The sequence below is a fragment of the Ascaphus truei genome, chromosome 2 (assembly GCF_040206685.1).
Source record: "Ascaphus truei isolate aAscTru1 chromosome 2, aAscTru1.hap1, whole genome shotgun sequence".
In the NCBI taxonomy this organism is placed as follows: Eukaryota; Metazoa; Chordata; class Amphibia; order Anura; family Ascaphidae; genus Ascaphus; species Ascaphus truei.
Genome location: NC_134484.1, coordinates 486,436,482 through 486,448,980, shown reverse-complemented (window position 1 = coordinate 486,448,980; position 12,499 = coordinate 486,436,482). Strand labels below are relative to the sequence as shown.

Sequence of the window (12,499 nt, the reverse complement as noted above, 5' to 3'; positions counted from 1 at the left end):
AAAAGTGGCGTGCCACTGGGTATCTATCATCTTTGTTGAGAATAGTTCTTACATGTTCTGTAATTCTCTCTTTTAGTGGACGTATCGTCCTACCCACATAAGAACAGCCACATTCGCACCTGAGTACATATACAACAAATTTAGTATTACATGTCATAAATGAAGACAAGTTGTGATTTTTCTTCGTATTGGCATCTTTTACATGTTTGATTGGATAGGCATACTTGCACATCTTACAATTTCCACAACTGAAGAAGCCCTTAACTTTATTCAAATTTTTCTGTCTATCAGGATCAAAGAGACTGGGGGAGACTCTGTTACCGATGGTTTTGGCTCTTCTAAAAACCATCCTGGGTCGATCCATGATAAATTTTTCTATATCCCTATCTAGTCTCAATATTTCCCAGTGCAATAACAATAATATTCCCAATACAGTATAACCTTAGACAAATTTTTTTTAAATTAGAAATGTATTATTGAAGTGAAATTGTGATGGGACAAAACTGGAGAGATGGAGACGGAAATATGAAACGGAAATGACGTCATGTAAAGGCTGCCGCTCCCCCAGCACTCACCCGCTGTTACATGCCGCCGCCGCTCCTAACTGCCGTCGCTCCCCCACACGGCCGCTGACACATGCGGCGCATGCACAGTAGTCATGGTGACGCTGCCGGACGGCACGCATGCGTAGAAGCGACTGGCAGCGGCGCCGTTGCCCCCACACGTCCGCGGCACCGTTGGAAGGCACAAGTTACATCTGTGCTGGCAGATGAGGCAAACACTTACCTCCATGCCCACATTCGCCACATAACTGTCTGGTGGTGTTCGCATGCGCACGCACACACGTTACCGTGCCCCTGTCGCCTCTCACGGCTCCTGCTCCGGTAACAGGGGGGAGGTGAGGGTTGAGTGTGCAGCGTACCAACGCAGCACCGCCCGAGGGAGGGAGGGATGAAGGAAGCGTGATGAGTGAGCACGCACACACGTGTGATAACGTGCCCTGTCGCCTCCTGCTGGGGGGGGAGGGGTGGGTGAGTGTGCTATGTCCCCCGCAGCACCACCAGAGGGTGGGGAGGAAGAGGGCAGAGTGCCCCACGCGCGTTACCGGGGTGGGGGGAGGACACAGACAGAGAAAGACATAACACACACACAGTCAGTGACTGACACACACACACACACACACTGACTGACACACACACACACACACACACACACACACACACACTGACTGACACACACTGACTGACACACACACAAACACAAACTAACTGACACACACATATACCCTGACTGACACACATACCTCTGCAGTGGAACTGGCAGGACACACAGCCCAGCCCACAGCCCAGCCCGCAGCTCTGCCAGGGGGGAGACTCAGACAGAGCTTCCCCGTGTCCGCAGCTCCGCCGGGGTGAGGGGAGGACAAAGACAGAGAAAGACATACCACACACAGAGAGAAAGACACACACACTGACTGACAAACACACACACATACACACACTGACTGACACACACACTGACTGGCACGCATATACCCTGACTGACACACACATACATACACTGAGTGACACACATATACCCTGACTGACACACACACACACTGACTGACACACATACCTCCGCAGGGGAACTGGCTGCCGCAGGACACACAACCCGCAGCTCTGCCAAGGGGGAGACTCAGACAGAGCCCCCCCGTGTCCGCAGCTCCGCCAGGAGTGGGGGAGGACAAAGACAGAGAAAGACATAACACACACACAGTCAGTGACTGACACACACACACACTGACTGACACACACACACACACACACTGACTGACACACACACACAAACACAAACTAACTGACACACACATATACCCTGACTGACACACATACCTCTGCAGGGGAACTGGCAGGACACACAGCCTGCAGCTCTGCCAGGGGGGAGACTCAGACAGAGCTTCCCCGTGTCCGCAGCTCCGCCGGGGTGGGGGGAGGACAAAGACAGAGAAAGACATACCACACACAGAGAGAAAGACACACACACTGACTGACAAACACACACACATACACACACTGACTGACACACACACTGACTGGCACGCATATACCCTGACTGACACACACACACATACACTGACTGACACACATATACCCTGACTGACACACACACACACACACACACTGACTGACACACATACACTGACTGACACACACACACACTGACTGACACACATACCTCCGCAGGGGAACTGGCTGCCGCAGGACACACAACCCGCAGCTCTGCCAAGGGGGAGACTCAGACAGAGCCCCCCCGTGTCCGCAGCTCCGCCGGGAGTGGGGGAGGACAAAGACAGAGAAAGACATACCACACACAGAGAGAAAGACACACACACTGACTGACAAACACACACACATACACACACTGACTGGCACGCATATACCCTGACTGACACACACACACATACACTGACTGACACACATATACCCTGACTGACACACACACACATACACTGACTGACACACATATACCCTGACTGACACACATACCTCCGCGGGGGAACTGGCTGCCGCAGGCCACACAGCCCGCAGCTCTGCCAGGGGGGAGACTCAGACAGAGCCCCCCCGTGTCCGCAGCTCCGCCGTGGGGAGAGAGTCAGGAGAGGGGGCAGGACACAGAGAGAGACATACACACCACACACACAGAAATAGACACACACACACCCAAGGAATTCAGTTACTATAAATATAGACGTGCAAATAGCGAAAACACGCAGTCAAACTTCTTTGTGTTTTGGAACTGAAATTGTGTTTTGATTTTTAATTAAAAACATCACCATGATAAATACAATTTCTGTGACAAAAGTCAAAGACGTTTCACTTACTATGGGCGTGCACAGCACACACAGCTTTTTTAGCCCTTCTGGCAGAAAATGACAGAGGTGAAGATATATTATCTTCTTACCTGCTGGTGGTTCTATAAGAAAACAAGATTAGTTTGGGTGTTTGACTCGCATAACTGCCAAATAATCAGATATTCCCTCCTTACATATTCCAAAGACACTAAAATATCTCCTCTACTCACTTAACAAGCGTGGATCCATGCTGGCAGTGGGCAGTGCTGCTCTGGGAGGTGCTGGCAGTGGGCAGTGCTGCTCTGGAGGTGCTGGCAGTCGGCAGCGCTGCTCTGGAGGTGCTGGCAGTGGGCAGTGCTGCTCTGGGAGGTGCTGGGAGTGGGCAGTGCTGCTCTTGGAGGTGCTGGCAGTGGGCAGCACTGCTCTGGGAGGTGCTGGTAGTGGGCAGTGCTGCTCTAGGAGGTGCTGGCAGTGGGCAGTGCGGTTTTGGAGGTGCTGGCAGTGGGCAGTGCTGCTCTGGAGGTGCTGGCAGTGGGCAGTGGTCCTCTGGGAGGTGCTGGCAGTGGGCAGTGCTGCTCTGGAGGTGCTTGCAGTGAACAGTGCTGCTCTGGAGGTGCTGGCAGTGGTCCTCTGGGAGGTGCTGGCAGTGGACAGTGCTGCTCTGGAGGTGCAAAACTTTAATGACTCAGGATTGTGTCACAACATAACCATCTAGAAAAGTATAAAGAGAGTGGGAGATTAGCAGCCAAAAGACCAGTAAAGTCCTCATAGTGTAACATAGTAACATACTGTAATGTTCCATAGTATGAATAAAAAGCAGATACTGTACATGAGTGAGACTTTGATAAATGCTCCCGATACTCTCTCAGGTCCAGCAGTTCTGCTCCATACTGACACAGTCTCACTTTCCTATTTCATACGGTGAGAAGTGGGTAATGCAGAGGAACCAGTGCAGTAACTTCCCCTCACCTTACCCCACCATAATAAATAGGGGGGTTTGATCCCTCACACCTTCATTAATTTGTTCCTCGATCACCTCCAGTTTCCCACATTCGGCTCATTTGTACCTGGCAGGACATTCTTATATAAAGGAATGCCTGGGGAAACACTGACATTTTACTCACTGATTATTTATTTTCCCCTGGTCTCTCAATGTCAGCACATGACATGAGGGAATAGGCTCTGCCCATCTGAAGGTAGGACACAGACTTCTGACCTGCTCACACCCTTATAAGCCCGTCCTATTATGACGGGATCACTGCTTCCCGACCCAGATAATTTCTAGAGGAATAATTATATTCTGATACTGAATCAAAAGCACTATTCTCTGTGCTATATCTGTGGAACGTATCCACACGTATAATACAAGTATTGTAAACACAATAAGACAGTCTGTGAGTGGGTTTATTGGCTTTGCATCTCATCCCAGGCTATGTTTAAAAGCTGTGTTTAAAGCAGCAAGCATTGGCTTAAGGGTTTTCCATGTAATAATGGACTTGACAAAAGTGTGTGCTCATTTGCATGTAATTTCCCAGAATCCCTTGCTGCAAAATATATATAATTGATAATAGTGATATTATTATCTAACCAACCATTAGACGCAGAGGCTTGTGGGCAGACAAGGGTTTCTGTCCTCGGGCATCCCTATTGGCTATAGGGCATCTCTTGGTTCCACGCAACATTATACTGAGGGCTGGAAACATTTTGCCCCTGATAATTGTGATTCTGATGTTGCCTCTGGGTATTCTGCTGGAGATTATTACCATGGCTCTGCTGACCATAGCCCTGATTTTGCCTGTTATTTCCCTGACTCTGATAATCCTGCTGCTGATTTTGTTGTTGGTTGTTACCCTGAGAAGGGGCCCAAAATTCATTTCTCCAGTGTCCTGGTTTCCCACAATTAAAACAAACACCTGGTTTGCGCTGGTTATTCCCTTGCTGTCCCCTTCCCCTTCCTCTATTCTGTCCTCCCCTGCTTCTGTAATTATTATTATTATTGCCTCTATAAGTCTGCAGTGAGCCATCATGAGCATGCATTATAGTGGCAGGTGGGGGAGGTGGTGGGGGTAATGGAGGTCACCTACTATTTTCTCAGGTGTCATTGTTTGCCATCCAGTTACTGTCATGTAAACAATCTGCCTATGTTGTTCGCATAAACCATTAAGTAAAGATTGTACATATAAAATATTCATTTCATCATCTGTTGCCTTAGGGTATTGCCCTATTTTAATCTCATATTTTCATGGAATTGGGCATAAGGGAAAGAAAGCTACAGGTGATCAGATTAAGGAATTGTTTTTAGTAAGAGACATTGATCAGGTAGTCGAGACACAATTAGCCAGATGTCCAACATGTATTAGAAACAACACACAGGGCACACGACCCGCAAAACATGAACATCTACCGCCACCTAGTGGCCCAATGGAGCAAATACAGATTAATTTCACACATGCCAACAGCTGCAGGAAAACTGAGATACCTACTGGTAATGGTAGATCAATTTAGCAAATGGGTTGAGGCATTTCCTACAACGAACGAAAGCTCAAAGACCGTTGTAAAAATACTTTGTAAAGAGATCATTCCCCAGTGGGGATGCCCTCTTCAAATAAATAGTGATAGTGGAACACATTTCACATCCCAGGTGACTCAAGGAGTTGCTAAGACTCTCGCTATAGATTGGAAGTTTCACATACCATACCACCCACAATCTTTAGGTCAGGTAGAAAGGACCAATCGCACGATCAAGGATAAACTGCGTAAGGGAACAAATGGTACCTTTCAAGATGGCCAAATGTCCTTCCCACAGTCCTTGCAGAAATCAGAATGACCCTGAATAGTACTACCAAATTGTCACCATTTGAAATTTTAATGGGGCGGCCGTTTCCAACTCCCTGGGCTCATGGTACGTATTGCCCGAAGGAAGTTGGAGACCTAGAACAAATTCAAGAGAATTATGTGTATCACTTGATACAGAAATTGGATGGCATCTATGGTGATGTTTCTTCTTCTCTTCCACTCCCTTCAGATAAGCCGACACATCCTTTCCAGCCCGGAGACAAGATAGTGGTCAAGCGTCTTCCCGCCAAAGGAGGGATGACAGAGCCTCCCTACGGACTTCCAACCACGATCCTAGCAGTGACTCGTACAGCCGTGCTGACTGAAGAATCATCAAAATGGATTCACGCATCACGTATCAAGTCAACAAAGGAGTAGAGACACGATTCCAAATCCGTGAAGGAGTAGAGACACGATTTCAGAAGAATCGGCTCAACTGTATACACTTTCTTGCTGTATTTAGCATATTTACATTACTGATATGCATTATTTACCACATACTGTATGTGTGAAAGAATTAGTTAATACTAGCACCTCTGTTAGCTGCCCTCACCACAGTTCACCAGAGAGCTCTTTTTTCTCTGGGGAAGGTGAAATCTCTTCTCCCCTTTCCAGAGAACAAGATGAAAGCGAAACCCATGTACCACAGGTCCAGTCTAACGTCCCTAATCTGCCAGAAAAACATTACACACGCTCCAAACGTATGGCTTCATTTCTGACAGAAGTCAAAACTAATATCTGGAAACATTTGGCTGTTGAGGTACTGAATATGTCACATTTCTGTTTAGTCGACATGACCAGCACAACGGACATAATCACAAGCTGTTTAATAGCAGTACCCACACCAGTAGAGATTTTGTTAAAAGTGTTTAGCAAAGGCAATAATGATAGTTTGGCAGAACATCATGATGTGCGACAGCATTTCTCTGTCTATGAATACTGTCGTGACTGTCCCCAGTGTATTGGTGAAAAGTGGGCTAATATGACACAAATTACGACCCAAAATATAACACAGGGTGACATATGTTATCAAATGACATGTAATCCTGAAAAAATAGGCAAATGTAAACAAGTAAAATTGACACCCTCAGCATCCACCAATATGACCCAAATATTGTGTAATCGAGCTGAAGATAGATGTGTTAACGTCAATAACACTATGAGCTGTAATCACACAATAAACACACCAAGTCACATATATTCTGTTAAACTTCCCGTTGGATGGTTGTTTTCCTGTGGTAATACTACGTACACATATATACCAGGAAACATCTCCGGGGGACCATGTACTCTCACCAGGTTAGGGATAATGATGTTCTCTGTAGAACCTGGCCCACATCAAAGTTAAGCGATCCACTACTTCAGTTACTGAAGATTGCAATCCACATGTAGTTTTATTATCAAATGTTGAAATTCTAAGTCTAGCAGTCTCCCTTGTTGGAGTACCTGGATTGGCTGTGTATTCAGCGAGAACTATAAATAAACTGGCATGTGCTGTAGCCAAAGGGTTAAATCACACCTCCCAGGCCCTAGAAGAACTGATGATAGATTTACAAGGTACATGCAAAGCAATTTTGGAAAATCGTGCGGCAATTGATTATCTTTTGCTTAAACAGGAGCATGGATGTCAGGATTTTGAGGGAATGTGCTGTTTTTTTTTCAATCTTTTTTTCCTTTACAGGAGACACATATAAAGAATTACAGGCAGGGGTTACAATCGATATGGTACATAACAATTTGAGGATAACTGAACTTGATTGTGGGGTGAGTATAAAGTCTCAATAAATCGTTTTCTCGGTTTTTGGTAAGAAAAGAAGAGCTGGGGAAGACTCAGGGCGGGGTGATAGATGGGGACGACAGGAGAGGGGGAGAAAATGGTGGGGGGGGGGGAGGGCAGTGGAATAGCACTCCTCTCTCGCCGCCACTTTAGGGGGAGGTGGGTTAACCCTTCTCACTCTTTCCAACTCTTTTGCTGGCAAATTATTCATCTATTGGGCCTAATCCGGGGGTAGAGTTCCAGAGCTGATCCAGGGCTCCCAGGTATTATAGAATTGTGGCATTTTTTGTTTTAGCATGGCCGTTAATTTTTCCATATTCATTACTATATTTATTCTGTTTACTACTGTCCTCCTTGAAGGTGCTTTCAGTTGCTTCCAGGCCGCTGCCCCCGAGCATCTAAGTATAGCAGAAGTCAACCTGGCCGCAGGGGCTGGGAGGTCCTCTATTGGGCTGCCCAGCACGTATGTCAGAGGGTCCAGGGGGTCCTCTGGACCAGAACTGCTGGATCTCAGGATGTGGGCCATGTCACCCTTTTGTCCACATCCTCTCCAGCACAGGTCAGTTGCGCCGGGGAAGATCTGGCTCAATCTACTCGGGGTCAAGTACCATTGAAATAGTATTTTGTATATGTTTTCTTTTGTAATTGAGCAAATTGAAGTTTTAGGGGCTGCATCCCAGATGTCCTCCCAGTCCTCAAGACATTTTTGCATATAGGCATGTGTGGGTGAGGGCAGGGAGTTTTCTATTATACTGCAGATTGCTGTGATTAGCCCTTTCTGATATTCTCTCACTTGGCAGAGAGACTCAAATTTGGTCAGGGGGGGGAATTTTGAGGACGGGGATAGAGCTCTAAGGAAATGCCTTATCTGTAAGAATGCGAAAATGGGGAGATGGGGGGCTGTTAGTTTATTTTTGAGCTCTTGGAAGGACAGAGCTTCATCATTCTCTAGCAGATCCGCAACCGTGCTAATATGTAGGTCTTGAAATAGACCGATCTGGGCTTGGGAGCACCCCGGAGGGAATTCAGGGTTCCCAAGTATGGGGGTGAGTTGGGAGGGGGGTGAAGTTAGGCCGTATTTCCCTCTATTTTTGGACCAAATAGACCACGTGCATTTCATTGCTCCTAGTTCAAATCTCTGGGGAAGTTTTTCTTTGTGTTCTGGGGACCATAACAGTACTGGGAGGGGGACAGGGGATACGTAGCTGGCCTCCATTTCCAGCCAGCAGGCCGAACTCGGAGGATTGTTCCAAACCACAGCCTGTCTGAGCTGGGCCGCGTGGTAGTATCTGACCACGTCAGGCACTCCCAGTCCTCCTCTTGTCTTTGCTGCCATGAGCACGGACCTCGGGACTCTGGGTTTTTGTTGCTTCCATATAAAATGCATAATTTGCGTTTGTATATTTCTTAATTCGGCTAGTGGTATTGGGATTGGGAGGGTTTGAAAACAGGCGGGGAAGAATATTCATTTTAGCGGAGACGATTCTGCCAAACCAGGAAATCTGGTATGTATTCCAAGTCTCTAGGTCTCTCTTAATTTGGCTAAATAGGGGGGGATAGTTAGTTTTGTATAGTGAGTTCATAGATCCTATTTCAATGTACTCATTAAAGTTGTATCTGTTGTTCTTTATAGAAACACCATTTGAGACCCACAGTGCCCATTTCAATCTCATGGACTCCATGAATGGGAAACATGTTGAAAACACTTGCTCAATATATTTTCTTTTTGCATCAAGCGTAATTTTATCTTTTTTAACATCACCATTGCACACTTCTTAATTATATATGCCATTAGTCATTATACATTGGTTACAGATTAACGAGTATTATTTTTCCCCTATTCCATTTTATAGTACTTTGAGACATTAGGATTATACTTTGCTAGGTCACACTACTAAGTAACTATTGACATTACACAGGATAATTTCATTATCATCAAACACTATAAGCCTATATTCCCACCATATTTATGTCCACTTATATTACTAAGTGAACTTTTTCATGTATCAATACATGAAGGACAACATCCACATTGAAAGCATTACAGACTAGGGGGTATCCAAAGCTAGCAGTTAGGATACTAGCGCAATGAGCATGCGCGAAAATTCTGAAGAAATATGAGCTGAGAACAGGGAGGGCACCCCTTGTAGACACTACGAGTGAGGCACCAGTAACTCCCCACATGATGCGCGCGCATCCACTAAGATGGCGACGCTCCGTCATGTCCTCTAACACCAGGGGAACAGAGGGATTAGCCTGGCGCTAGGACACCAGCGCAAATGCGCATGCGTGACTAACCTGAGGAACTACGAGCCGAGGGCGTCACTTGAATACACCACGAGGGAGACATCAGGAACTCCCCACAGGACGCGCGCGCACACATCACGATGGCGGCGCCCTGTCGCGCTAAGATGAGGTTTTCAAGTACCAGGAGGACAGAGTGATTGGTCGGAGGATACATATAACGGCCAGCACTCAGCCATTGAACACACTTTGAGCCTGAGGAAGCCTTGTATAGGGTGAAACGCGTTGCTCTGCATCCAGGACAGTCTACAGCCATTACAGAGGAGACAGAGGTGACGTGGCATCCCCCAATCCGGACTTTTCACCACATACCACCCATTGACTCCCCTTGCAGTTCCTTTAGAAGAAATCAGCTGCTTCTTTGTTTTTAGCCTTTCATTGTATTTTATTGCTATTGTTTTTTGTTTTACCACATTTTTTCCATTAAAGTACACTTTATATTAACTTCATTGTCCTATAGTCTCTATATATCCCCCACACTAGCACACAGAAAATTTCCACCATAGGATCCAGGAGCCTAAAAAAAACTTTTACAAGTGTGTACTCACACTGGCTCGTGTGAGTATTTGGCTTATTTACCCCTTCCGAATCCCTCCTTCCACCTAACTTATCAGGTGACCTTTAGACGTATCTCCTGTTCCTATTCACAATCCCTGACTAGAGGGACATCGCTACAGGAAAACACTCCCATTAGGCCGTGTGAGTGAGATATTATCACTAGAGTGGGAAAATACAGTGTACTATCTCACAGTCTCCCCCTGCATTGCAGCCAGTTTTCTTGTGTGCATATCTAACGGCATTTTCATTTCTATGAGAAAAACGACTGTGAACGAGCCACGCATCTCACGGGGAACATCTGAAAGACAGCGAGGAGCGAAGGCAAGAAGAAGGATCTGCATCTCACGGGGAACATCTGAAAGACAGCGAGGAGCGAAGGCAAGAAGAAGGACCTGCATCTCAAAGGGAAGACCGAACAGTTAAAGAAACCTTGATGAGATAGAACTCACACAAGGCCGTGTGAGTTATCTTTTTACTTTTACATTTATCTTATGTACGCTCATCACCCTAGAAACTCACTTCATAGACTGAAGGCTAAATAGAGGTGTTCTACATCACATTTGACCTTCATCGGAAGGAAAATACACTTTTAAACTACCTTCCCTCACACTGTGCTCCCCCATCTCTCTCTGTGTTCCTATATATATATATATATATATATATATATATATATATATACAGTGTTCGACAATCCTATACATTTACTCGCCCGGGGCGGGTGGATTTAACCCCCAGGCGAGTAACTATTGGCCCAAGCAGCACACGTGTTTTGTTTTTTAAATTTTCCCTGCTCGCGCTGAAATTTCCCTGCTCGCGCTGGCTGAAAAAAAAAAAAAAAACTCCCCCTACCTGACAGATGATTGGCGCGCGCTCCCAGGCTTTGTGGGCGCGCGGCCAGGCTCTATATGAGCCAGCCCCCAACGAGCGGCCATTTTTTTCCCATGGAGGATGGAGGACACAGTAAGTATTATCTGTGCCTTCCTCCACCTCCCTCCCCTCTCCGGTGCTCCTGCTGCCCGCAGTTATGGTGATGGGAGCGGGGGATGCCCCCTCGTGTCCCCGTTCCCCCCCCCTGCTTCCCCCCCGGTCCCGTGTCAGAGAGCGCGGCGGGTGATGGGAGCGGGGGATGCCCCCTCATGTCCCTGTTCCCCCCCCCCCCGCTTCCCCCCCGGTCCCGTGTCAGAGAGCGCAGCGGGTGGTGGGAGCGGGGGATGCCCCCTCATGTCCCCGTTCCCTCCCCCCCCCGCTTCCCCCCCGGTCCCGTGTCAGAGAGCGCGCCGGGTGATGTGAGCGGGTGATGGGAGCGGGGGATGCCCCCTCATGTCCCCGCTTCCCCCCAGTCCCGTGTCAGAGAGCGCGCCGGGTGATGGGAGCGGGGGATGCCCCCTCATGTCCCCGCTTCCCCCCGGTCCCGCGTCAGAGAGCGCGTCAGGTGATGGGAGCGGGGGATGCCCCCTCATGTCCCCGCTTCCGTCCCCGCTTCTCCCCGGTCCCGCGTCAGAGAGCGCGCCGGGTGATGGGAGCAGGGGATGCCCCCTCATGTCCCCGCTTCCCCCCGGTCCCGCGTCAGAGAGCGCGCCGGGTGATGGGAGCGGGGGATGCCCCCTCATGTCCCCGCTTCCCCCCGGTCCCGCGTCAGAGAGCGCGCCGGGTGATGGGAGCGGGGGAAGCCCCCTCATGTGGGAGCGGAGCAGGAGATGGGCGGGGGAGCGTGGTGGTGCTGGTCGCGGCCTGTGTGTGTGTATATAGGTGTGTATATATGTGTGTGTGTGTGTGTATATATGTGTGTGTGTGTGTGTATGTGTGTGGGAGTATGTGTATGTATGTGGGAGTGTGTGTATGTATGTGGGAGTGTGTGTATGTATGTGGGAGTGTGTGTATGTATGTGGGAGTGTGTGTATGTATGTGGGAGTGTGTGTATGTATGTGGGAGTGTGTGTATGTATGTGGGAGTGTGTGTATGTATGTGGGAGTGTGTGTATGTGGGAGTGTGTGTGTGTGTGTGTGTGTGTGTGTGTGTGTGTGTATGTATATATATAGGAGAATGTGTATGTGTGTATGGGAGTATGTGTGACACCAGAGGTACCTCCCCCCCCCCCCAATCAGTCAGTCACCCCTGCCCCGGTCAATCAGTCACCCCTGCCCTGGTCAGTCAGTCACCCCTGCCCCGGTCAGTCAGTCACCCCTGCCCCG

General features: G+C 48.1%; 1 protein-coding gene across 1 annotated transcript in view; it reads right to left on the bottom strand.

The window, feature by feature from the left end:
* Positions 1-12,499, bottom strand: part of LOC142488425 (uncharacterized) — an 83,834-nt gene that overhangs the window by 36,815 nt on the left and 34,520 nt on the right. Inside the window, 1 exon segment of the mRNA XM_075588926.1 lies at positions 3,064-3,544. Within this exon segment, the coding sequence (XP_075445041.1) occupies positions 3,064-3,082 (19 nt within the window). The 5' untranslated portion in view covers positions 3,083-3,544.